A 25,858-nucleotide genomic window follows, 5' to 3' on the forward strand; every position below is an offset into this window, starting at 1 on the left:
GGAAACATTAACATTGGCTTTGTATAAGGATTCAAAGGTCCTCCTATATACAAGGACAGTCATGAACAGAAACGGGTTCTAGATTAATACATTTGTATCTGTTTTTCAAATAGAATATTCTCTTTTTCATTAAAAAAATTAAGACTTAATTGAAGCGATGCACTGATGCTCACACAATGCAGTCTTGCTGGGTTCCTTCAGTTCCTTCAGCTGTGAGCCTAAAGGCTGCTGAGTTTAGTGCTTGGACATCCAACAGCTCTGACCATCCATTTGGTGAGCTCAGGCCATTCCTCACTGAAGCAGATTTTGGCAGGTGCTGGCTGCTCTCAGTAATTCTGGTTTTCCATTACATGGAGGAATCCTGCTTTTAAAAACAGAACTCAGAGATGCCTGTGAATAAATCACTTCCACAAGCACTGAACTGTTGCTGCCATTTAATGAGAGAAGCAGTCTGAGTGCTACTTGCACCTACTTCTGACCTAGACTGCAACCCCTACTACATATCATATGTATAATGCCTGGTGCAACAGCACCCCAGACCTTGGCACAGCTACAGCTGCAGATTACATAGGAAACTGTTAGAAAATTAATAATTTATACTCAGCTCTTTGCATTGGCTGGTTTGGAGTAATTTGAATTCTGCTCACATACCCCACTAAATGTTGGTTAGTAAATAATTTTGTCCCATCACTTCATAAAGTATCATAAATTTAAAGGCTGGTATGAAATAAAGAGTCAGAAAGATCTTGCAGGATTCTTTATGTCTTAATTCAAACTGAAATTACTAAAGAGAAAATAATTGGCACAGCCAAATTAACCCAAGGGTTGACTAAAGAAACCTGGGCAGCCAAGGCCAGCATCAGTCTGACACGGTGTAATGCTGTAATGTCATCATTAACTGCCTCCAGAAGCAAGAGCAATTAAGAAAAGGGTAAAAGCAGTAGAAAGGCTGGAATTTATTGCATAAGACCATTATTGAGAAAACAACCTTTTGACACTGAGAATTAATCTTTTTTTCTCTCAGTGCTGCAAACTGGTAAATATGAAGGGTAAATAAAATGACCTCTGCCAGGGCACATTTCCTGGGATAAGTGCCTGCTCGGTTAGGGAGCCGATAATTTTTGGCCATTTCCGAAATATTTAGATGCCAAGCAGCTTCTCCGTGCCTCACACGCTTCCTGCCGCAGCCGCTCCCTCAGCGATGTCAGCGGCGAACCCTGCACTGAGCCTGTGCCACAAACCCGCACCGAGCGCCGCGTTCCTGGAACCGGCGGATTATCGGGGCGGCCCGCACGGGCTGCGGGAGGCTCGACACGCCCGGGAGCGGCTCCTCGAGGGCCCGAGCGGCTCCTCGCTCCCGAGGCCGTTCCGAGCGTCACCACCACCGGCCGCTGGAACACCGGCTGCGCCCGAGGGACGGAGTGGGCCGCTCCTGCTGCCGGGGGTCCCTCAGTCCCTCTCTCCGTCCCCGTCCCCGTCCCCGCCCGCCCCGCTCCGTCCCGCCCCGTTCCGCCCCTCGGGCCGGCGCTGCGGCGGCTCGGGCAGGCCCGTCCCCCCGCGGGGCCCGGATTGGCGGCGCCGCCGCCTCCCCGCCGCTGCCGCCGCCCGGCGCGGGCAGGAGCGGGCCAGTGCCATGAGCCGCGGCTGAGGTGAGGGGTTGGGGCAGCGCCGAGAGCTGAGGGGGCCGGGCAGTGCCCAGAGCCGCGGCGGAGGTGAGGGGGCCGGGCAGTGCCGTGAGGGCGGCCGGCGGGAGCGCCCGCCGGTCCCCGCGGGCTGCGGGCACGGAGGAACGCAGGGGCCGAGGGCGGCGGTCGGGCCGGGCCGCGGGCGGCTCCCGGGGCCGGGCAGGGTGGATGGCGGCCGGGGGGGAGCCGGGAGTCCGCGGGGAGCGGGGCTGGGCCGGGCTGGTGCGGGGCTGGGCGGGATGGAGCCGCGTCCCCTCAGCGCGGAAGCGGGGTTTGCCGAGCCGGGGGTGCAGCTGGGCAGGAGCTACCGGAGTACGAGCGACACCCTAAAAACAGGCGGTACAGGAGGCGGCAGCGGTCGCTCCTGCTGGAACCGGGGGAGAATTTTTCAGTTGGCTTTTACCACCAAAGGCGAGAGGTTTCCTGTCTACTAAAATTGTTTCCTTTCTCTTGCCCTAGCTGTCGGCTCCTTGGTTTCTGCTTCTCTTTTAATTTTCAGTGTCATCTGTGTTATCTTCATTGCAGTTCAGGGCTAAACCCGCGTACTCTGTCTCCAACGTGTGCTGAAGTTCCTTGTAAATGTTTGTGCTCAACTTCTTGGTGATTTGTATCTGTCAGCAATTGTCTTGAAGAACTCCTGACCATAATTTTGGGAAATGAAGTACACAGCGGAGGCTAATTTAAACTTTTGTATGCAACTTAAGTATTATAACCATAAGATAAATTAGCTTAAGTCCTCAGTGCTGTAAGATAATCTTCTGTTAAGATGCTTTGTCATACTCCTCTTTCAAGATGATACTGCCTGTGTAACTCAGGAAAAATGAGGCATGCTCACAATTTCAGGGGTGTATATTTTCACCAAAAGATGTTGTCTTTTTAGTGCTAAAATAATATTCCTAAATTGAATAAAATTCAGTCAGTGTGAGTACCCTCTTGATTTTCTTGGAACTGAAAATGTGCTAAATGAGAGGTAAAAGCACTTTACCTTAAGTGTAAAAGGGTAAGCTAGTGATTTGGGATGTTAAAATTGACTTTTAAAGACACTGACATCGTGCTGTCTTATGATTTATGGGAGGTTACTCTTGTGTCTGACTTCAGAGCTGATCCAACAAGGTGCTGTGTTGTGGGTGGCATATTCATTACGCTCCAAGTAGGTGCTGAGGCTTGAGGAAGTGTTTCTAATGCAGTGCAAGGTGCTTTCTCCCTTGAGTAAAAGATGAAGAAGTTGATTCTGTGCTCAGAGATGTCTTACACTGGAGCTTGCTGGGGTATGGTATCACCTGGGAGTTGTACTGGCAAGCTGAACACTTCGCTTGTGAACAACGTTTCTGGTCCATGCAAAGAACTTATAGAAATTATCTAATTCAGAAAAAAAAAAATAATCATTGAATAAAATCCAAAGTAAAACTTGAAGAATTACATGACCCAATAGCATGTATTAATTGTATACTTCTTTTTGTGTGATAACTCTTAGGACTTCCAGCTTTTAATACCAAATGCTTAGTTGTTTCTAGCTAAAGAACTTCTAAACCAACTGTTTCTCAAAGTAGAGAATGTGGAGCAGGAAGCGTGGACATAATGTGTAATGCCAGGAACTTCTCTGTTGTGGTAGGTGTGTAAACAAAGTAATGGAAGATAGGGAAAGTTACTTAGCAAATAAAAGGCTAATATAAATGAAATACATTTAAAATCATGTAGCTAGAAGACTGAGGATGCATTGTTGCATTCAAATAGCTTTTTAGTTGATCGATTTGGGGACTGTGCTGCTCTACCCCTACCTTCTGTGCCAACTCAACCAATTCCACATGGTGAAATCAGAAGGTTTCTCTTGTAGCACGTCTGAAAGGCCACAGTTACATTGTGTGGTTGAAGGTGACCAGTCACAGGCATGGCAGTGGGCATAGGTAAGGACATTCTCCCCTGTCCTGCTCTTAAGGACTGAGCTCTAGCCAGTTTCTACCAGTGAGATGAATAAATTGTGGTGCAGAGTGGAACTGACACCTGCCCAGGAGCTGAAGAAAGGTAAAGGCTGTTTTTTAGGATAAACTAAGTTTCAAAAGAATGGAGGGGAGGGTAAGTAAATTCTGGTTTTAAACACGGTCTTGGAGCATGGAAAAGTCCCTCAAATCTCTGAATTTTTATTCTTTTTCTTTAGTAGGCTGGAAATTGTGGTATCAGATGTCCACAGTAGTAATGCTAATTCAGTGTGCCCTAAAACGTTTATCCATGACTAAAGGCCTCATGTTCTAGAAACCCTTACTGCCCTAAATGAAACAATCAGATGACAATGTATGCTAGAAAATGAGAGCATAATGTAGACTTAGAGATTAGAGAAATAAAGATAAGAATTAATACTTTGAGCTGTCATGAGTGTGTACTTTGTATTAGAGGAGATGTATTCAGAGTAGAAACCAACTCTGGAAATGCACAAGGGTGCTACATGTGCCTGATAAAGGGCCTGAACATTTTTAAGTAATGCAAAGTGGACACTTGAAAGGATGTGTTGTGCTTTCAAGGCGGAGGAGGGTAGAACATTGAGCTACTGAGAGAACAATATGTCAGAACTGTTGATACCAAAAAATTAAGTGTACCACTCATTGTAGAGGATTGTACTAAATGGTTCAGATTCACAAAGTAAGGGGTTTGGTTTGGGGAGGGTTTGTACTGCAAGTGGTTGAATTAATCATCTTTTCTGGACAAAATTCCCAATTATTGTGTCAAAAAAAAAATACGATCAGTTGTTCTTGACAGAATTGTGAGTTATCTCTACTTGGAGGTTGGCTTCTATAAAGCTTCTGTTAACATGACAAGCACAGAAGTTTGAAGGTGGAAAGTTAATAATAATTGATCAAAATCCCATTTCCAGCTTAAGACAAGACTTGAAGGTTGTGCATTGGCTGGGCGGGTTTATCCTCACCCAGCAGCCTCAACCCCTGCTCCCTCAGAGCATTGTGAGGGATGAGCTTTGACCTCCTGCAGGGTTAGAACTGAAGTAGTGTCCTCTTCAGAAGAGCTGTAAGTGAATGGATTTCCTTGGATTTGGGCCAAGCTTTTGTGAACCACAGGTCCTAAAGTATTTACATACTTGACAAATGGAAATTTAAGTCTTTTAAGGTGATTTTTACGTTCTTTCACACAAATCCTTATTGGAGTTTTGCACTGGACGCTGTCGTGTGCTAACTTGGTTTCATGAGTTTGAGTCTGTACAGAGCAAAAGCTCCTCTCCTTGGTCAGCACAGTAACAATACAACCAGTGTAGTGCAGGACTCCCAGTCAGACCAGTTTGGTAATGCAGAATCTGCCTTTCATCCTTTCCTTTAATGGACTCCTTGATGACCATTATCTCTGAAAAATAAAACCCAAGTGTCTTAAGTTGAAATTGCTCAATTAAAGTATCTGAGAGGCACTGTTTGAAGACTTCCTGTGTTAGCCAAGGCCAGTCTTGCTTCTGTTGGAAATGGTGAGACAAAGGAAGCAAGAGGAGCAAGTTTTGATGGTAGAATAGGTTAGAATGACTGAGGTGTCTGCAGTGTGCAGTAATCCCTGTAAGATTTGCTGGGGTTTTTAATTCCTGCTTCACCCTCTGGGAGGAGAGGAGTTCCAAGGTGTTGTGTTATTTACCAGTCATATTTATTCTCTGGGTACTGTTGTCTCTGTTGAAGCCAATTGTTAGTGTTTTTGGAGAGACATGAGAATATAATGATGAAAAAGAGTTTATTCTCTGATCTTGCCCTTCTGCTCCTCAAAACTCCTGCTTCTCTGTTCGGTTTCTTTCCTATCTGTTTTAACTCTCTCCTCTCTGACAGTAAGATGTCTTACTCTGCTATGCAAAATCTAAATTAATACCTAATGCAGTTGGGGTTCTAAAAGGGAAGAGGACTGATGGACAATGGATAGCAGAAGATCAATAAACATGGTAAACAGTGGTATTTTCCCATAAAGGCCAAGAGGGCAGTGGAAATAAATTGTTTTGTGAACCAGGTTTTAATATTCATTACCCAGTGTCGGTGGTTTATAAAGTGTTGTGCTCTTTGACCCTGCTGGTGTTGGATGACAGGAATATTGCAGGAGAATGTTCCTTAGTGCTGTGACTGTATTGCATGTCCTGCAGGATTGTTATCCTGGAGCTGTGAGAAGGTGAGATGGTGAAGCTTAGAAGAGAATCTCTTTTAAGAGAATTAAAATGGTTATTCAGGCACTGGAGTGCTCTTTTAAGGGATCTGTTTGAGCCAAAAAATCACTATATTGGGTTTTAATAGTGGAGATAGAAGACAGAGCCACAAAACTTTAGATCTTACTCTGGATTTCATGTGTTTTGTTTAAATTACACTTCAGTTGTAAAATAGGACTGCAAAATTATAAACACAAAGCTGCGGACTCCTTTGATACTGGGAATTTCAAAGCAGATGGCAGAGGAGTGAAATGTGACCTGTCATGAGCTGCAGTGGAGTTCTGATCTGAAATTAAATAGAGAGAACTAAAAAACATTCTATTTGACTGAGAAAAGAAAAACATTTGTTTTTATGAACCCAGACAGGCTTGAAGAATGAGGGTTCTGTGTGAGGAAGGAGCTGGTGGTGCTCAGACGCCTGTGTTGTGGGAGCTTGGGTAGGAAATGTTGCTGAACATGTGACATGGAGAGACAGTGGAAGTTCTCTGAGTTGTGCTTGCTGTCTCCTGCCTGCGAGCTGCAGCATGTTCTGCTTCCTTGTTTTCTGAAACTCCAAGTATCCAGAGCCTGCCTGTGCTGGGCTCTGCCAGGGAGGGATCCATCTCAGACTCCTCTGGCTGAGCCTGGGAGTGATGCCCTTGCAAAAGCAGAGCATAGCAGAGCGTTCCCTAAGCCCTGTGTGCTGTCACCTCCCACTTCTAGTTCCCGTCTCCCTGCCCCACTGTGGCCAGGGCAAGGTGAAGGTTTCTCTCTGGATGCTTTCCAAGCCAGGCATTACTATTCTGCTTGCTTAATACGTACCCGTCATCCCTGTTGCCTGGAGGGGCTTTGCTTTTTTTCTTAGTACTCTTGTGTAATGATTAGGGTTGGTCACATAAATAAATGTACTTTGGTGGGAAATGAAAGTGATCTGTACAACTCTCGTCTTGTTTGGAACTGCTGTGACATTTGATAAGGCTTATCTTTGTAGGACCTCCTCAGTAGCATTTCTTTTTGTCTAATCACTTCCACACTTCTTCCTTTTCAGCTTGACTTGAAGTATTAAACAAAGAAATTGGGAGAAGTGGAAAGAACTAAGGGGGAGATAATCCTGAACGTCTGTCAGCTCAGAAGTGTGCTGGTTAATAAATGCTCTGCCAGGTTTTGAGTAAACCTTCTGAGCAAATGCATGACAACTTTACGAAAGTATTTTTATAGAAAAGAAAAAAAGTGTTACTCTTCTATTTATGTTATTTTTAGTGAGTAGTAAGAGAGATAGATGGAGAACAGACCAGCTGTGCATACAAACTTTCTCCGATTTTGTAAATTCCCTTTATTCCCTTGTATCATTCCCTTTATGACAACAGGCTGAGTGTTCCCAGAAGCCTTAACACTGCTGCGAGATTTCAGGCAAGCTGAAAGCAGTGCCTGCCAGTTTCAGAAAACTCTGAGTGTCTGAAAAGATTAAGAGGTGTGTTTTATTTAATAGTGTAAATATTTAGTTGTGTGGCTCTCAATTTCTTTTGTCATGCAGCTTTGAGATGTGGATTGGCAATGGTTTTTGAGTATTAAACAGATTTTATGAACCTTTGCATTTCTGATGAGTTGGGCCAACTTTCCAGTTTTACTTTTAAATCCTGTCTAGGTAGTTGTCCTTTCTGCTAGGTTAAAACTTTACAATTGAAGTGATAAAAATGAGCAAGTCGTGGTGCTGCCCCATGAGTGGTTTTGCTTTCTCAGGATATATTTTTTTAATCTTTTTCCATCCAGCTGCCCTAAGCACTGCATTTACCAATGAAAATACCATGGGCTGACTCTTTTGCCAACGTCTTTGTAGACACAAATGAGTGAGGTGTGAACAGTGACTTTTCGAGCCTTCTCCTTCAGTAACCTCAGCCAAATCAATGCTGGTTTGTGTGGTCTGTTCAGATCTCAGACTGCTGAAGAAGGGATTGTCTGTTGGCATAACACTTCTGATCCTTCATGGAGCTGGGAAGACTTCTGAGGGGGTGTGGAGGGTGTTCCTCATTTTAACAGAGAGGAGCTTGTGTCTCGAGGTGGTGATGAGTGCAGGTGAGAGATTTACATCCCATGTGTGTGTTTCTACTTGCATGTTCAGTTAAGTTTCCCCAAAAGGGTGACCAATGTTGTCTCTAAAGCCTTCGTTGTACACAGCACGACAGAGGCAGCGCTGTAGGGATGGCAGCAGCTTTTCCACCTTATCCTGGAAGACAACCTGAGCTGCCACTTCTGCGTGGCTTCTCTGCCCTGACCTCTCTGAGCAATTAAAAGCGTTGTTTACACACCCACACCCTGACGAGGTGTGTGTAGTGCATACCCACAAACCTACTCACAGTGCTTGTAATTCAGAGCTTGACTCTCTTTGATAAACAAATGCCTGGTGGGTGAATTAAGCATGGATATAGGAACATTGCCCTATGCCTGAAATTAGACTTGCCTGCATAATTCTGTAATTGGACAAGGCAGGATATGGCTGAAAGACACTTATTTCCCTTTGCCCTTTTGAATCCATCTGGTGGCTTTTGCTGTTCTTTTATCTCCCAGCAAATCAAGACCTTAAAATTGATGACCTAAAATTAATTTCCTTGAAGCTGTTTTAATGACACTTCTTTTTCTGAGCATGTGTGTGAACAAAATGTAACCCACATAGAGGGGAGTGCGTTCACCCTTAACTGTTTCTTAACTGGTTGAGACTATAGAAATTATTTCTGAGTGAAGTAGTAGAAACTTTTATGGTGTTGAAGGCATTTCCTGGACAAACATTACACTGATGATACCTGTTTATTGAATAGAAAATAGAGGATAAGAAAGGGAAGATTTTAGCTCTTTTTTACAAGGAGGTAACTGCAAAGGAGGATGATAATAGAGAGTTTGCATTAATACAGCTTGAATGTAAAGTAAAACTGGAGTTCTTAAAAATTCATTAAAATGTTTTTAAGCTGTTCATATTGCACTGTGAATTCAGCAGGTAACTGGTGAATTTTGGTGTGTATTGCTACAAGACACCCACCTGCCGACCTTTTTACTTTTCATCCTGTGGGGTTGTCAGATGAAATTTATGGAGACAAGTTGATTAATATCCTCAGAAGTGAGATCTGTGTATGTGTGCTTAACAGCTTGCTATGTAGCTGGTCAGAATTTAGTATGTGCCTCTGAAATAGAGTTCTGGAGGAGTGATTTCGTTTACTGAAGTCCCATTGTTCTGTTCTACCTGAGGTCTGCCTTCCACTAAGTTAAGGACCTGTGTCAGTGTGCTGTGACTGAATTATACCATACAGGAGCAAAGGTTGGGAGAAAATGAGTAATGGGTGAGAACACTTCTCAAGGAGTGCTGAAAAGTTAAAGAAAGCTTTAATGAATTTAAACCTTTTAAGGAAAATTTTATTTTTCCTTAATTTCACACTGATGGCCTGATTCACACAGGGAAAGACCATGTTGGGGTAGATCCATGCTGCTGAAAAAACGGAAAAGGAGAGGAGAGCTCTGTTTAGCTCTGTTTATGTTCTTCCCAATCTTGTTTGCTTTTTTTTTTTTTGAGTATTCACATGACGAATTATCCTTCCAGGCTTGTTATCAGTACCACATTTTGAGAGAGAAAAACAGAGTAGGAAGGATCCCCACATGTGCAAGGACCTCACTTTACCCTCTCAGTGTAATGACTTACTTTCTCCTTATGATCAATATGGTGTCTTTACTTTCCTGTGAAATGATCATTTTAATTCAGAATGCCAGCAAAGTTGGGTTGTTTTTCTTTCATGTATCTACCTCCCATGGTTTCTTAGCAATTAAGCATAAAAAAATATGTTGTGGGAGGTGCTCATAATTTTCTGACTCAGTTGGTTTCAATGGGAGTCAGGCCTGTAAAGCAGCTGTTAGGGTCAAGCAATCTGTAATTGACCTGTCAGATGTTGCAATTAAAGTGTATTGCAGCTGTTAGAAATAGGAGTTACTTCCATTGCTCCTGAAAAAAAATGAAAAGCAACCCAAAACCAAACCACCAGAAAGCTTTAATATATTTCAGTGATTCATTAAGTACTTCTGTCTTCTGTGTATAATGCAAGAAACAGAGGGAATGCAGATGCAGCTGCTGCCTTTGATTTCAGTGCTGTTTGTGGCAAGGCCTCTTTCATGTTCTCAATAACAAAGTCCAGAGAAAATTCTTGCCAGTGTCTGTCAACTAATAAGTTTACACCTTGAAATGCTTAGAGTTATAAATAGTATGGGAAAAATAAGAAAATGTATTTACATGAAAACACACAGGGGAATGCTTTTGCCTCGTACTGTTTTTTGCCTTAATGCATTTGGGGATTTTGTGAAATATTAGAAGGTACCGTAATAGAATAACTAGGAATTGTATAGTTGCCTCAGCCCTGTGAACGTGAGTGGTTTTGTGTGTTTGTCTCATAGATCGGTATTTTTAATCATAAAATACTTAAGTCACTCTTTAATTCAAAATTAGTCACTGGGAGATGATACTGAAATGTATGTAACAGTTGCAAGGCTGTAAAAGCTTTTTACAAGCTGAAAAACTCTGCAGAGCCCTTATGTCATGACAGTCAGTTGGGAAGCTGGGGAGGTCTGGGTTGTCTGTCCTAACGTTTTCATTGAGCCTCATGTAATATCTTTGCTCATTGAGGGTTGATAGTGTTTTTGTGTTTGCTTGGGCTTTTGGCTTTTTTTAATAAGCAAAATGCTTTGTCCTTAGCATGGTAAAAATTCAGGTTGTTTGGGGCCATCTGGGTTCCATTTCAATGTCTTGGATGTTGTCCTGTGCTTGTCACTCTGTGTCCTCCAGCTGGAAAGCCACAGCGCTGCTGAACTTTAGCATTTTAGTTTCTAGGTATCTGAGTTGAACATAAATCTGAATGAGATGAGTGTTGCCTTAAGCAGAGAAAGAAATGTCTGGTACTCACCAATTCCAAATCTGACATTTTATTTTCTGGCTATTCTTAGGACTAGGATTCTTTAGAGTTTGTTTTGTTAACCTTCTGTAGATCTTTCTATGAATTAGAAGTTGAAGTATTTTAAGCACAGAAGCTGTCATCAGTAGTTTATGATCTCTGCACAGTTCTTGCTAAAATATGTGTGATTCTAGAGCTGCATTAATGTGGTTCTCAGTCTTTGCTGTTGCTGCTTTAAGATGTTAGAGACTCTTTATGATCTTACTTGTTCCATAATCTGTGTGAACACTGCTCTTCAATCAAGTAAGTTAAAGCAAAATTTTTCTCACCCTCCTAATAATACTGAAACTAAAAATAACATGATTACCTGCACAGGGCTTTCAGAGAAGTCTGGAATTCTAGTCCATTTTCTTCCAAAATTAGATCACAATGAGCTTTTCTGTTCATGTGGTGCTGATTTATGTTTCTTTTGCAGTTTCCAGGTAGCAGGAAATGCTAGTAATGCCTTTCTCCATTAATTTTTTCACGGAATCCAGTGAGAGAGACCACTCATTGCACAGCATGGAGCGATTGGCAGGACTGCCTCTCATAGGTGCTGGGAACAATTACTTGGAAGAAACTTTGCAGAAAAGTTTCACTTTTGAGTTGAATTACCTTTTTTCCCACCACTTCCCAAACTTGAAGGCAGCTCTGAAAAGACTTGCGTGTTTTGAAGTCCTGTTTACTGGCCTTTCCCTAACCTTTTCTGTCCTTTGGACCTTCTGGGGATTATGCTTGCAGAAGCTTCGAAGAAGTCCTGATCTGTCATAAATGCATTTTCTGCATTTATCAAAGACACTTTTCCTTGGGCAGATGAGATGCAAGAAGGTGAACAACTGTAATCAATGTGCCCTTACTAGCAGTTCCCTATGTTAATATTTGCAGCTTTCTCTTTATCTTCAGGTGTCTTAAGATAATTAATTTTCATGTGTTAAGTACGACTGCTGTTCTAGTTAGGTATGAATACTTTATTTGTATTAAATATAAATGTAGCCCTCTTCCTTCCCTAGACAATTTAAGCTTTCTGAAAATAGCCTTGCTTTGATTAGTTGTTCTTGTTTTGGTTTGTGCCAGCTGCCTGGTCTTGAAGAGTTATTACCTTGCTTCTTAGGGATGTGCTAGGTCCAAAACCAAATATGGCTAAGTATTAAATGCTTTAGTCCTATTTAATAACATCAGAGAATATCCCCTTCTGTAATTTTGAAAACAGCTCTGAGACCTAAAGAAGCTATGATTTTGTGTACTGTGTTTTGTCCTGTCAGGTTAAAAAGCCATAAAGCACCTTGAATACTAATCCTCTGCAGAACATGAAATTAAAATGAAGGCTGTTCATAAGAAATATGAAATTTGATCAATCATTAAAAATCCCCTGAAAAAAAGATGTCTAAAAAAAGATGTCTTTAGATACCTATGGGTAAATCTGTAGATTCCATTCCTTTTTTGATAATATCTCATAACTACAATTTACATGGGGACCTAGAGTTTGAGTTACTAATTGGTGCTGCTCCTCTGTGTGTCTGAGCTTGGCCTCATGTGGACAAGCTTGTTTATTTTCAAAACCTTTTCATATGAAGGTGTGTGATGGTTGTTTTACCTTTGCAGGTACTGTGACTATTGATGGAATTTTTTGTTAGGGAAATGAATGTAAATGTAAGAAGTCCTTGAATGCTCACTTGCTACCTGTAGGCAGTTCTACGTATTGATGTGCATTTGCACTGGGAAAAAAGAGCCTGCAAGACAATTCTGATAAGCCCTTTATAATTTAGGATTCAGGGCACCTTATTTTAATTAATTTTGGAAACATGCTTTTCTTTAAGTCACTTGGTCAAAATTTCCCCTAAAGATTTCATAGTGACCTTTAATTTAATTGGAGATGTGGGCAGAGTTTTCATCTGTGGACTAATCCATGGAGGTTTTAGATAATCTTTTATCAGATTAATGAGGAGGTGATTTTTTTTCCACTGAGATAAGAGATGGAGTTACAATTCTGCAAAGTTTTACCTCACCATTTACCCTTTCCAAAGGATGTAATTTTTTATGCATAAGCTTTTTGATACATTATTATTACAGAAATCCAACATGCTCTGTTGAGATGCAGAACTTGTGCAGCACCATAAGATTCTGATGTAGACTCCTCTTTTTTAGAAGAGAGCAAATGCAGCAGTTACACATTTATTGCTCAGAATTGTAAGACCATTGTTGGGTTTTTTTTGCTCTCCTTTGACTTGCCAGGGTGACTCTGAATAGCATACAGCAGTTTGAGAAAAGTGTGAAAAGTTTGCTTCAGGCTGGCTCTGAGTTTGCCCTTGTTTTAATGTGTCTGTTTCTGAATCCCTTGCTGCAGAAATTGCAGATCTAGGTCTGTAAACTTTTCTTTTTCTGGGGCATTTCTCTTCTCACTTGTGGCCAAATTAGTTTTTAAGGTAATTTTGGTGCCAGCAACTAGCTACCTGGAAAAAACACATATTTGAACATAATTTTAAAGACAGCAATATATTTTACAGAAAATGTCTAGAACCCCAAAATCTGTGATGGAGGGTGAGAGGGGGGGATATGGTGGTGATTTGTTACTATTTTATTTTGTTCTGGGAATTAATGAAAGGTCCCTTTGAACTGTTTAATGTGGAGTGTTTTGAAAAGAAAAGGTGCTGCGTGTTGCTTGGAATTACAAATGATAAACAATAGTATAGTTCATAGGAGGAGAACACGTGAATGGGGAAAGTATTATGTATGTACTAGAATTTTTATTAAATCTTATTGTGCCAACTGGGAGTAAATGTTCTTTAATATAATTACACTCTGGTGCTGTTTGAATCTATTCCAAAGAGAAGAGCTTTGCCTAAAAACTTTTTATTTCTTCTGTTAGGGAAAATGTTGGCTTTCTTAAAAATACTGTTTCGCTTCAGCCTTCAGAAAATCATTAAGTAAGAAGAAATTAGATTTTTCTGAGTTTCTGGAGAACCTTTAACTGCTTACCTTTTTGTGTTTGTTAAAATTGGACTGTAGTGCAGCTTTTAAAGGTTTTGGTAAGTGCTGTGTCATGGAAGAATAGGAAATAATAATAATTATTCTTTTATCAGTAAAGGCAGAGGAACTAATGTGATAGCTGACCTTTCCTAGGTCTTTGGGGAAAATGTTAATGTAGAATACACTTGCTTAGCTAACATTAAATAATTTTTGCTTGATGGTTTTTGAAGTGTTGTAAGGACAAGCTTGGGGACCTCAGTAGCAGCAACAAAATTCCAGTAATTTTATCTGCAACAAAATTCCAGTAGTTTTGAAGACTCTTTGTTTGCCATTTCAATTTTACTTGACTTTTCTGTCCTGGACTTAAAATTACTTTTACTTGTCTCTTTGGTGGGCTTATAATTTTCATTAAAAGTACCATCTCATTGACAAGACATTTAAATCTTGCCTAGGATCCTCTTTTCAGGTGTATCGCTAAGCCTACTTAAATGCCAGTTATTTAACTTAAATTGTTCTGAATTTAAAAGCACTTGCACAAAAATGTTTGGGTGTTTTTTTAATGATGCTCAGAGAACTCCTGCTGGAGTTGTTTTAGTTCCCATTCAGCTTAGTTGTACTGACCTGGGTGACTCTGGCAGGGTTATGTGCTGTGTGTTTATATTATGATCCATACTGGGTGGCACCATCACTTTTGGCCATGATCTGGGATTGGCTTCTGCTCAACACATTTGACTACAGTCTTTTAATAGTACTTGATACTGATATCGACTTTTTCATTTCTGCTCTTGGATTTAAAACAGATTTTGTTGGGATTTTTTTCCTCTTTCCCCTCACCTCGGTATCTCAAATCCAGTTTCATTAATGTGGAAAGTGAGGCAAAACTTGCTTCTTGATCCTGATGGAAACTGAGCTTTAAAGCATTATCTCCAGGCTGGGTAACTGGATCCCTGACAGGAAGGTTTCACAGGGCTATTGTGTGATAGTAATTACCAACCCTGGCTCTGTAGTTCATTTAAAAGTAATGACTAGTGGGTGTAAAAAGAACAATAGATGTTAACTATGGAATACATTATCTCATGGAGATGCCAGGGGAATTTAATTGATCATAATTAGAAATTTGAATGGGGATAGGAAAGAATGTTGAATTTTGCATTTTGTATCCCTTCTGGTTTTTTGTCTTTTATGGTATAGATCTGCTGAATGGGATTAAATCCATGTGACAGATAATGTCCCAGCAGCTGTGTTCTCTGCTTCAGGGAGGGCATTCTGGACTAAATGGGAATTGGTTTCTAGACCACTTCTGTGGCAAAGCAGTACTTTTCACTAATATTGTGCTTCATTATGAAGGACCTGAAATGAAGACTTCTTGCTCTTAACAGAAAAATTTTGTCTGATGCTGCGAGGTCTGTTACTTACTTTAAATAAGTACAAAGAATTGCGGCAGTTCTCCCACATACCTCAGTGTTGGAAGGCAGATACTGGTTGAATCTCTAGTATATCAAACAGTCTAGAATTTCTGGGAGCAAATATGAATTTCAGATCATATTGCCTTGTGCAGGTGTTGCCTACCTGAGAGATATTTAATGTGCTGCTGTCCTGGTTTTGTACATGGCTGTAATGTGTTAGTAGGGGCCTATTCCTGTTAATATAAAATCTGTCACTCCACATAGAGGCTGCAGAGATTGTTGAAAGCAAGTATACTGCTTCTCCTTTCTGCCAAATGGAGGGTAGATTTAAAGTATGAAGTGTCTTCCCCTTTTGAGTCTGACACTTCAAAATTACTATCATGTAACCCAAAATGATAAAAAAGGCCCTATGAATCCTAAAGAACAACTGTTGTTTTTTCCCTGTCTGCCAAAGCAGGAGCAGCCTGTTGGAGGAGTGATGGCCCAGAAGGGTTACTGAGGAAAGCAGAGGCATAACCAGAGATAAATATCTTTCCCTGTGAACAGCTGTGGCAATCTGCATGAAGTTGAATTGTTGCATTATCAGTAATTAAACTAGTTGTTTCCTGAACAGCGTTTAGGACTCGTTCTTCTGGTGCAACTGACAGATACAGGGAAAAGTATTGCAGTGCTGTTTATAAATAATAAGGCTTTTTCTTTACTTAGGAGGAAGGAAATTTCTGTTTTGTAAAAAATACATTTTTTGCTCTGTGTTTAGTAGTGACAAAAATACAAGTGTTGAACCTTGCTGTACATTTTTCTGAAAGCATTTTGCTAATATAGTGTACTGTGCACCCTTTCCCTCTTCTGGAGATGTTGCAATAAGTAAAAGCAATATGATTGGAGTAGTTGGTTGCTGCAAAGATGTGAATTTAGTTACCCAATCCAGCCTGTTTCTCCAACTGAATGATTATGACTAAGTGTGGTATATGCAACTTTGACCTTTTAAGTTAGTTCCTAGTTTGCTGCTTTGTTGTTTGAATCACTTTCTAAATTTGCTGTATTAAGTTGTTATAATTGTTTAAGGCTCTTGGATGGACTGTATGTTTTCCCAGTGCTGTGAACAGGTGCTTTCTGTGGCTCAGCTGGAGAAGGGTGGGATGTGTTTGTCCTCTGCAAGGGAAGGGAACAGCAGAAGGGTGTTTATGCTGCTGGGCAGGACACATTGCTGGGTGCTTGGTTCTTCCTGTGAATTCCCAGTTAGTCATTCCTGGGAAAGAGCACAGTTACTGCAGTGACATAAATGGTGTCATGGCCTAACCCACACCTGGCCTCTCCCTGGGTGTCCCTGTTTGTCACCAGGTGCATCACAGCGTGGTGAAGACAGGCAAAAACATCCTCAGCTCCAGCACTGCTGCCTCCCTGCTTGTAGGAAAGGGTTGGGTGAGGAATGTTCTGTCCCAGGCAGCCTCATTCCCTGTTGGCCTGGCTCAGTGTTTCCTGTTGTTGGAGCTTTAAAAGCAGTGTCTATTGGTGAGGATCAAAAGTTGCTCTTCTGTGAGAGATGGGGATGCAGTGCCTTGAGGTCAGAAGTGGAAATGGCAGCAGTTGGTTGGCAGCTATCTCATTCCACCCTGCAACAGCATCCGAAGTTCAAACCTTTGGGGGAAAGGAATTATTTTCTGATCAGCCTTCTTCCCTTCTGGGTAAAAGTTCATGTTTTGAATCATTTGGAGCCTGAGGTTATAAGACTATTACTCAGATCTGCCTGCCACATAAATAAAACTGATACCTTGCATCTTCAGAATCAACACCAGAAAAACTCTGAAGAGGCAGCCAGAGAATGGGGAACAGTGTGGCCTTCAAAAGAAGGACCAGTGAAAAACTGTGTTTCTGCAGGTAACAGTATAATCTGCAAACAATCAGTTTCGAATTGTTCCACTTCAGATGGTGAGGCTGGAACATCAGGTTTTCAAACAGTTAGGAGAGGAGTTGAGGAGTAGGGGAGGAAATGAGTGAGGAAAATGTAGCCAGAAATGATTAAGAAGTGAATCTGTTAAAATGATTCAAGGGGTAAAAATGTATGGTGCAAGAGCCTGATGAAATAGCTTTATCAAAACCTAACACCTACTGAAAGAGCTGTCAAGGGAGAACTTCGCAGCATCTACTTTAGGAAGAAAAAAACAAAAATGAAAGCCAAAATCCTCCACGATAAAACAGAGTTTGTATTTAGGAATGGATTTGAAACATGTTCTTTTATATGAAATAATTTGTGCTACAGTAACATGCTTAAGGTAGGCAAATACTGGCTAATCAATAATTTCCTTCCTTTCTCTGTTAATCAGGATGTTAAGAAAATCTTGCTTGTTCAGTAAGCAGTAAAATCTCCTTTCGGTATATTTGGTGTGTGCAAGTGAAGTTCATCTGTTTCAAGTCATTAGCACTGCATTAGCACAGCATGGCAACTGGTGTTTAAACACGAGCTAATTAATGTTCAGTGTAAACACTGTGTGTTAAAGAGCTATCCAAACACATGAAGTTCTAGCTGATACAAAATGCCACAGTGAAAATGCTATTTGTGGGAAGAGGTTGGGGTTTGCTAATCTTTTTCTCCTGCTTTCCTAGATTATTGATAAATGCTTAATGCTGAACAGCAGAAGAGAATGGGTCATACTGATGCCAACAGCATTATATGCAAGAGGAATTTTGTTATTATATTTGTGGGGTTTTGATTATTGTTTATTTGTTTTTTCCTCCCTTAGTGTACAGTGTTGTGATGACTCAGTGACCTGGAAAACATGTAGGGCTTTTGTACTTTCAGATTTTGGTGTGTTAGTTTTGCAGTTTCACAACTGGGCCAAAATATTAAACATATGTGATAGCTGATGGCCCAGCACTATGGAAATGAGATTGGATACATATCTTGTCTGGTAGTATTTTTTTCCCCCCTCTCCAAAATAAATTTGGGTGTGTTTGTCAAAAAAATCTGGTAATTTGCAGTCTGAACTATGTGAAATGGAACTATGTCCATGGTGGACAGCAGACAGAAGCATGGATTCTGTCTGCTGGTGGTTCCCAGGTGTGCTAATCCGACAGGAAAAGGAGAGACCAGATTACTTACCAACCTCAGCACCCACCAAGTTATACAGACAGGTGACTGATAAGTGTATATGTAAACTTCAGGTAATTGAGAGTTCTTAATATTTGAGTAAGTAACTACTTGATCCACAGATGTAAGTAGTAAGAAAGGTAACTGAGCCCCAGGCGGGCTGGAGGCATATCCCCATCACTGAAAGGAGTTCTCTGTTAATGCTGCTACTTGGATGGGTCAGATGGATTTTGGGGAGGACAGAAGAAAACTTGTTCAGTGGTAAAAGCTGAAGTCAGAAGTGATCTTTCAGAAGAATTTTTGTGTCCTAAGCACTCATCAGGGCAAGGATGAGATGTCAATTGAAAACTTGACCAGGGTCTGAATGTTTCTTTTGGTCCTTTGAACCCAAACTGGCTCCCTGTCACGTGCAGCAGAAATGAGACTTAAAAAAACCCTAACCAAACCCTGAAAATTAAATTTCTGAAGCCTTTGCATGAAGCACGTTAACATCCAGCCCCTTCCATACAGCCTGGTTGGGTTGTATGTAATGCTGGAAGAGGCAAGGAACTGTCAACAATTTAGGAGCCATAAAATGGACAACTATAGTGCATAGGAAGTTATGGACAGATACTCACTCTGAATAAGCTGCGTAGCAAAGATCTGCTGGTTTAAAATGTTTAACCCAGCTTAGTTTAGTGACAGGTTAAAAAATGTTTACATGAACAGCTCTGCTAGGAAGTAGAAAGGGCTACAACCTTTTGTAGGATGATGATGCCAAACAGGTGGCACTGGCTTGCTGGATAATACAATCTGATATCACAACTGTTTGTGAAGTGCAATTTCTTCACCACCACATAATCATTCTTCTGAGCTGCTCTTTAAATGTCAGCAAAGGCCTTGCATTAATTCAGCTTGACAGTTTGATTACAGAATTTTAACAGCTTCTGAAAAACAATTCAGTTACAGAAGTGGTAAACTCTCTGTCTTGGCGGTGGAGATAAAGTGCTGCCTCCCAGCTGGAGAGGCAGAGCTAATCTTGTAATTCCTGGTCCATCTCTGTGCATGGTAACCAGTGGCTTAGTTTAAATGCATGCTATCTCCTCTCCATGTAAATATATGCTAAATTCACTTTCATGAGTCAATAAAATGCTTAAATAATGTGCTCCCCACACAATGACCTCTACATATTTCTGACCTTGCTTTGAGTTTCAAATTTTCTTTATTTATAAGATATAAAGCATTAAGTGTTGCATGTAGAAGGGAATGAGAGTTAGGAATGAAAAATTTCAGTGTGTTGAGGTGGGATGGGGCTCTGGAAGTCAGAGGTACATCTGGCCAGGAGAATAGAAAGGTGATGCTTCAGAGATGAATGGTAATTTTAGGGCACTTGGAGATAATTTTAACAGCCTGGTGTGTTTCAGTGTTGCCATTTTGGGATATGTGGAAATATGTTAAATAGTGCACAGTAACCTAGATCTGTAATTTTGAGCCATAGGCATCTCCTGCTTCTTGTTTTTTTGTTGGTGTGAGTTGGTTTGGGATTTTTTTAACTTAAAAATGTGTTTGGCTTAATGCTTGAAAATAAGGATATTTGAAGGGGGGAAAATGCATTTAATATGGTGTTATGTTTTCTTCCCAGACTCTGACACATCTCTGGAACCTGCAATGACAAGTCGGAACAGTAGCCATGCAGAGAAAACTGGTGAAATGTCCTCAAAGCAGTCAACACCAAAAGTGCAGGTCCAACGATCTGTCTCCCGAGAAACCATCACTATTCATTTCTCTGCATTTGGGAAGGAGGAAGAAGAGGAGGAAGAGGAGTTTAAAGAGTTTGTTGATGAGGATCTAGATGACCAAAGCATTGTAACAGCACTTGAAGCCAAGGAAGACCTCTGCTTTGAGCATACCGGCCATGACCTTTTTGGTCCAGCTACCTCGCTTAACATGGCCAACTCTGCATCACCGCTGTCCTCATCGCCTGCAGTTCTGCCAACTGCAGAAACTGTAAAGCTGTTGGACTCTCCTTCCCCATCCCAAATACTCAGTGCAGTGCCACCAGTCCTGTCTCCATCGTCACACTCATGTCACACATCTGGCGCATCAGGTGCAGCACCACCACCTGTGGAACAGAAATCCAGTCTGTCTTCCCCATCCTCATCCCCTTCCAGATCAGTTGCCTGCTCTAGCGGATCATCCACAATTTCTAGTTCAAAGCCTTTTAGGGGGTTAGTCAAGTCCTTTTCAACAGAAGTGGAACCAAAAGAACCCACCCCACCGATGCGACATAGGCAGTTAATGAAAACCTTGGTGAAATCTCTATCTACGGACACTTCTAAACAGGAGTCTGAAGCTGTGTCTTACAGGCCACCTGACTCAAAGCTGAACTTGCATCTGTTCAAACAGTTCACTCAACCTCGAGCTACAGGTGGTGATTCTAAAACTGCCCCCTCCTCTCCATTAACATCCCCCTCTGATACTCGTTCCTTTTTTAAAGTACCTGAAATGGAGGCTAAAATTGAAGATACTAAAAGACGCCTTTCTGAGGTCATCTATGAGCCTCTTCAGCTGCTCAGTAAAATAATGGGTGATGAAAGTAGTAGCCACAGGCCCAAAGCCTTATCTTCAAGTGCTTCAGAACTCTCAAACCTTTCCAGTTTGAATGGCCATTTGGAAAGCAATAACAACTACAGCATTAAGGAAGAGGAGTGTGATTTGGAAGGGGACTTCTCTGGGGGTGACTTTAGCATGACTAAGAGCAATCAGTCAAGAGGGGAAGAAGATCATGCAAAAGAGATGGAGACCAAAAGCTCTCAGTCTGCAAGCACAAAGGACGTGGGGTCAAAACCTTCACTCGTACTTGAAAAATGTTTGTTGTCTGCACTAGTGAGCAGGGAGGATGAGGAGTTTTGTGAACTGTATTCTGAAGACTTTTTCTTGCTAGAGGAGGAAAGCAAAACTGATAAACCTGCTGAAACTGTGGTCGATCCTGAGATAACTGAGGAAACTGTTACTATGCTCAGTAGTGAAGATGAAAATAATCTGGACGTGCAACAGCCTGAAATACCAGTGAAAACTTTATACTTATTAATACTGTTAGTCTATTCTTACCTTATTATCCCTCTCCCTGGCTATTTAAGTGGACTTTTACTTGGAATGGCCCTTGGATTTATGCTAGCTGTCTGTGTGATTTGGCTTGTTATTCCACGTACTCATGAGTATCTCAAATTGCATAAAAACATGAAAAAGCGATGGAATACAGGAGCTCTAGACATCGAAGAACCTGGAATACTGAAGGTGAGGTCATGGCATTTTGTGTGTGTGTGTCTGTGTGCATTATTTTGGGTAGAAGGAGTAAACTAGATTTATCCTGAGGGTGTAAATGAGCTGAAATGTCCCCATTTATAAATATTTTTTTAGGGTCATCTCACTTTGGCAGGGGCACAAATGGTTTAGTATCCAAGAATATGTAAGACTTCAGTGTCTTTAGGGGTTAGTAGAAAATGAAATTTCTTCAAACATAAAAGGGCAAATGGCTTTGCTGATAGATTTGAAATGGTCCAACTGAACTACTGAGAGCAAGTAGTGTCAAAGTTTAGTGTGTAAAATAACATTTGTGCTTGAAGCTGCATCTTGGGAGATGTATTTTGTATCTGGGATATTTTGCTATCTAGGCAGTAGTTAGTTTGTCTGGTATGTTCATAAGCAGAGACAAAAGCATTGTGTTCAAGCAGAGCATAGAGAGTTGGAGAGCATATGGGTCATCCTCAAGCATGAGCTAATTGAAATGGGAGGAGAAATTACAATTCAGCAAAATGTGTCTGAGAGATGGGTTTTAAATAAAAGTTTGTCCTTCTTGCTTTCTGCCCTCCACTTGTTGTTGAGATATTTCAAACTGTCACTTCTTGTGTGTCACTTTGCTGCCTATCAGCTGTGATCCATCCAACCCCTATGTTCCTTTAGTGCTTCTGGTCCCTGTCCTGCCCTTCTAATCTCCATCTGTGATGAATTAAAATAATGTTTTCCCAATTGCAGAATTCTGAACAATAAAACATCTACTGGTTTCTGATGTGCAGCAGAAGCATTTCTGAGTGCTGATGGTGTAACCTTTGCTGGCTATCACATGCTTATCAGAGTATTCGTGGAGGCATTTTTTTGTATTTGTGTAAATATTGAATTGAGCTTTTTGAAGGTGCATCTCCAATTGTAGCACCACAAAGGTTTCATTAATTTAAATTCACATGGGTATATACTGTAGAATCTATAATGTATTGATGGCTAATTTCATGTATCTTTAGGTAACTGAAAAGATAGAGAATCAAAATATAAAACTCTGCTTTTATTGCATAAAGGTGGCAGTTGCATGTGTACCCCTTATTCTACCTTGGTGTTCCTTTATTCTGTGATTCAGGTTGTGGTTATTATTTGCTGTAGTGAATTCAGACTTAACACTCCTGCCCAATTGAATTACCTGCTGCTCCCATGTACAAATTGTTATAAACTTTCAGTTAAGTCCTTGTTATTTGGAGCCAGGACCCTTGATTCTTCAAAGCCAGTAAAGATCCTGGTGTTCATTATTGGCTGGTGTTAGGCTCTCTGAGGTGTCAACTTTTAGTCAGGAACCTTTAAATGATGTTTTAATGCTTTTATTGAGGAGTTACATCTTATGAAAATGGCTGTAGCCAAGCAATGAACAGTGTGGAGAAGTCTGTATAAATGTAGATTAATGGTTTTTATGACCTGATGAGTATTTCTTGTGCTCATAACACAAAAAGTAATTGTCTTTAATATGTAAATGCTTCAGGAGTTTAAACCAGCTCAGTGCCCATATTGTAGTAGAACATAATGTAATATGATTTAGCAGATTGCAAGTTATTATTCCCACTTCATACAACAATTTTCTATTTGTATCTGTCAAATTGAGTGCTGGACAGCTTAGATCCTCTGAAAAGGCAGCTAAGGACTTAATCTGTAACAAAACTCAGGGGAATATAGGAAAATCAAACTTGAGGCTCTTGCATAAAGATGTTCAGACTGGTTGGTCTGGTATTCTGGCCTGGACTGCTGTTGTGCAACTATGATAAATGCTCTGAGTAAAATCCCTTCATATGGGGCTCGAGGAGTTGGGATTCTGCCAAACTGCTGTCAAGCTATTTTTGTACAAGTATGTGTGCATTCTCCCCCATGTAAACATTGTTTGAGAAGTTCGCATTTCCCAGGTTTCGAAAACTAGTGCAAAATTCCCCTCAGCAATTGCTGAAATAGTTGAACAGGTTGTTTTCTCCCACAAAACTGTTCCTTGGCAGTGGGAAAAAGTAAATGACTGTTGTGCTGGTAGGTGTGTGTTTCTATAGGTGTCTGTACTTGCTTCAGTCAAATGTCCTTGGTACTGGGTGAAAATATCCCCCAGCCAGAAAATGCACAAAACCCCTACATCTTCATTGCACATTTTTGTATCTGCCTGTTCCCTTAGTTTTCAGTTCTCTGGCTTCCTTCTGGTCTTTTCTTTTTTTTCTTTTTCCTCTGCCCACATTTTTTCCTTCTTTAATCCATTAGTCTTTTCTAACTTCCTTCTTGGCCTTTTAGCTCCGCATTCTCTTGTGTTGTGCTGGCTGATACGAAAAGTTTTAAGTAACAGCTAAAATGGAAATGATAAAATTACCCTTTCCATTAGAATGAACTTTTAGGAGAACACAGTGGCAGTGCCTGCTGGAGAAATGGAGGTTTTGAGCCACAACTGTACAGAAAGAGGAGGCTTTTTATCAGCATGCTGTTCCTGAGTACCATCCAAGGGATTTCATGTTTGATAGTGGCCTCTGGCAGACAAATATTTTTTCCAGTTGAGGTGATGGTTGCTTCTCCTACCTCAGACCTTTTTTGTGTCTTTGGATTCCCTGTGAATGAAGCTCAAAAAAATGCATGATATTTTTTCCTCATTTATTAAACAAAATACTACTGTAGTATTTTAAAATAGTGGTAATAAGAGGGGGTATGAATACAATTAGTGTGATCTGAGTGGTCATCAGTCTTGAAAAAACATTTGATTGTATCATTTAATAATAATGGCTATTAACTGGTTAATATCTCTAAGAAACTTTAGGGACAGTTTTAAAACAGATTTGGGCTTATATTGTGAAAGTGGCTTTTGCTGATTCTTTTATTTATGTATTTGAGAGTATCAGAACTAATGATTTCAATTTATTTTTACCCACAGACCTGGTCTGTGCACCCAGCCTTCTGGGTCCTTCACAAGGATCTTTTGCAGCTCTCCTCATCCTCCCCTCTCAGGTGATGGTGTAACACACCTGAGACCTTAAATAAGTAACACTAAAGAGTTGGTACCTACAAGATACCTACAAGGCCTGACTGTGCAGTTCTTACATGAATTATTCTGTTGAACTGCAGTTCGAATAAAACATTTGGAGCCCACAGTCAGGAAAGAAGAAAATCAAATTGTGGGAGGGGTGGGGGGTGTGCTTTTGAAATTGTTGTTTTTATAAGTGGCCGTGTCCCATAGAGCCGAGTTCCTGAGAGCCAGAGCAGTGGCAGCAGCTGTGGATTGTAGCTGTGACCTGAGCTAGGAAAGCCGTGGTGCTGCCCAGCCCTTGGAGCAGCTCCGTGTTCAGGGTGCTTCCCAGCCTGATGGCCAGGCATGTTCTCCTGCTTTCGGCTGGGAGTGTGGAGCAACTGCTGACCTTTAGAAATGGAGATCACAGGATCAGTGTAAATGGCCAGCAGCTGCTCAGTGGCATATGACTATGGTCATTGTCCTCCCAGAATTACTAAATTTCTTATTTTAACAACTTTGCTAGAACAGAGAAGACCTATGCTACAGTCACTCCTCTCCTACACAAGGAAATCCATTGTTGCTTCAATAGTTTGGGAAAATTTATCTGTTGCTAGCACATTATGGTAACACAACTTCTCTGGGTGCATTGCAAAACAGTTTCTGTGGGCTGTGACTCTTTTGTTCCAATTTGGTTTTGGAAAAAGAGAGGCAGAGGTATTTCTGCTGAAATTGTTCTTAAAGTGCAGAAACTTTGGAATTACTTTAGGGGGTTTCTTGGATAACCTTCTCAGTGTTTTTAAGCTAGGTGAAACAATTTACAGAACTGAAGATCACTGAAGTGAGAAGGCAGGTGGTGTTGTTACCTCCTTTAACACTTAGATAAAATTCCTGCAGCTGCCACACATTTTCAGGTTTATTAATAGGGTGAAGAATCATCATTTAGTGAAGCATTACCATTTTACTGTCCGCCATGCAGTGTGTCTCTGTAACAAAATAACTTGAAAATCAAGCGCAAAGAAGAAACTTCATCCTTAGAAAACTAAAATTTTATGTACAAGGAGGGTTTGAAGTAATGTGCTCTCTTTCATCCCAACTGTTGCCTGAAAATAAAACCCCAAATACTTAAACCTAAACTTGGTTTTTCAGTTGCTGATAACCTGGTGATTGTGCTGTGTTTGCACTTCTGTTGGGTTATGGGTGAGCAGGGGAGGCACTACAGGGTATGAGAATTGTGTGTTTGGCAGACTGTACAGCTAATCCATTTGTTTGAACTGGAAAGCCTGGGCACATGGTAGGGATCAGAAAAGTAGGAGGTATTTTTACTTCTTCCTTT

At 41.0% G+C, this 25,858-nt stretch overlaps 1 protein-coding gene across 3 annotated transcripts in view; it reads left to right on the plus strand.

Annotated features, from left to right (window-relative positions):
• The first annotated feature begins 1,514 nt into the window (after positions 1–1,514).
• The window catches only part of TEX2 (testis expressed 2), a 45,234-nt gene continuing 20,890 nt past the window's right edge, over positions 1,515–25,858 (plus strand). The window contains exons 1-2 of one of the 3 annotated variants that reach the window (XM_058852699.1): positions 1,515–1,649; positions 19,879–21,533. In XM_058852699.1, coding sequence (XP_058708682.1) covers positions 19,905–21,533 — 1,629 coding nt within the window. In that variant the 5' untranslated portion in view covers positions 1,515–1,649; positions 19,879–19,904. Of the gene's footprint in view, positions 1,713–7,757; positions 7,909–19,878; positions 21,534–25,858 lie in introns of those variants that run through there. The other 2 variants (XM_058852697.1, XM_058852696.1) reach the window with 2 other exon arrangements.

The sequence above is a fragment of the Poecile atricapillus genome, chromosome 17, assembly GCF_030490865.1.
Source record: "Poecile atricapillus isolate bPoeAtr1 chromosome 17, bPoeAtr1.hap1, whole genome shotgun sequence".
Lineage (NCBI taxonomy): Eukaryota > Metazoa > Chordata > Aves > Passeriformes > Paridae > Poecile > Poecile atricapillus.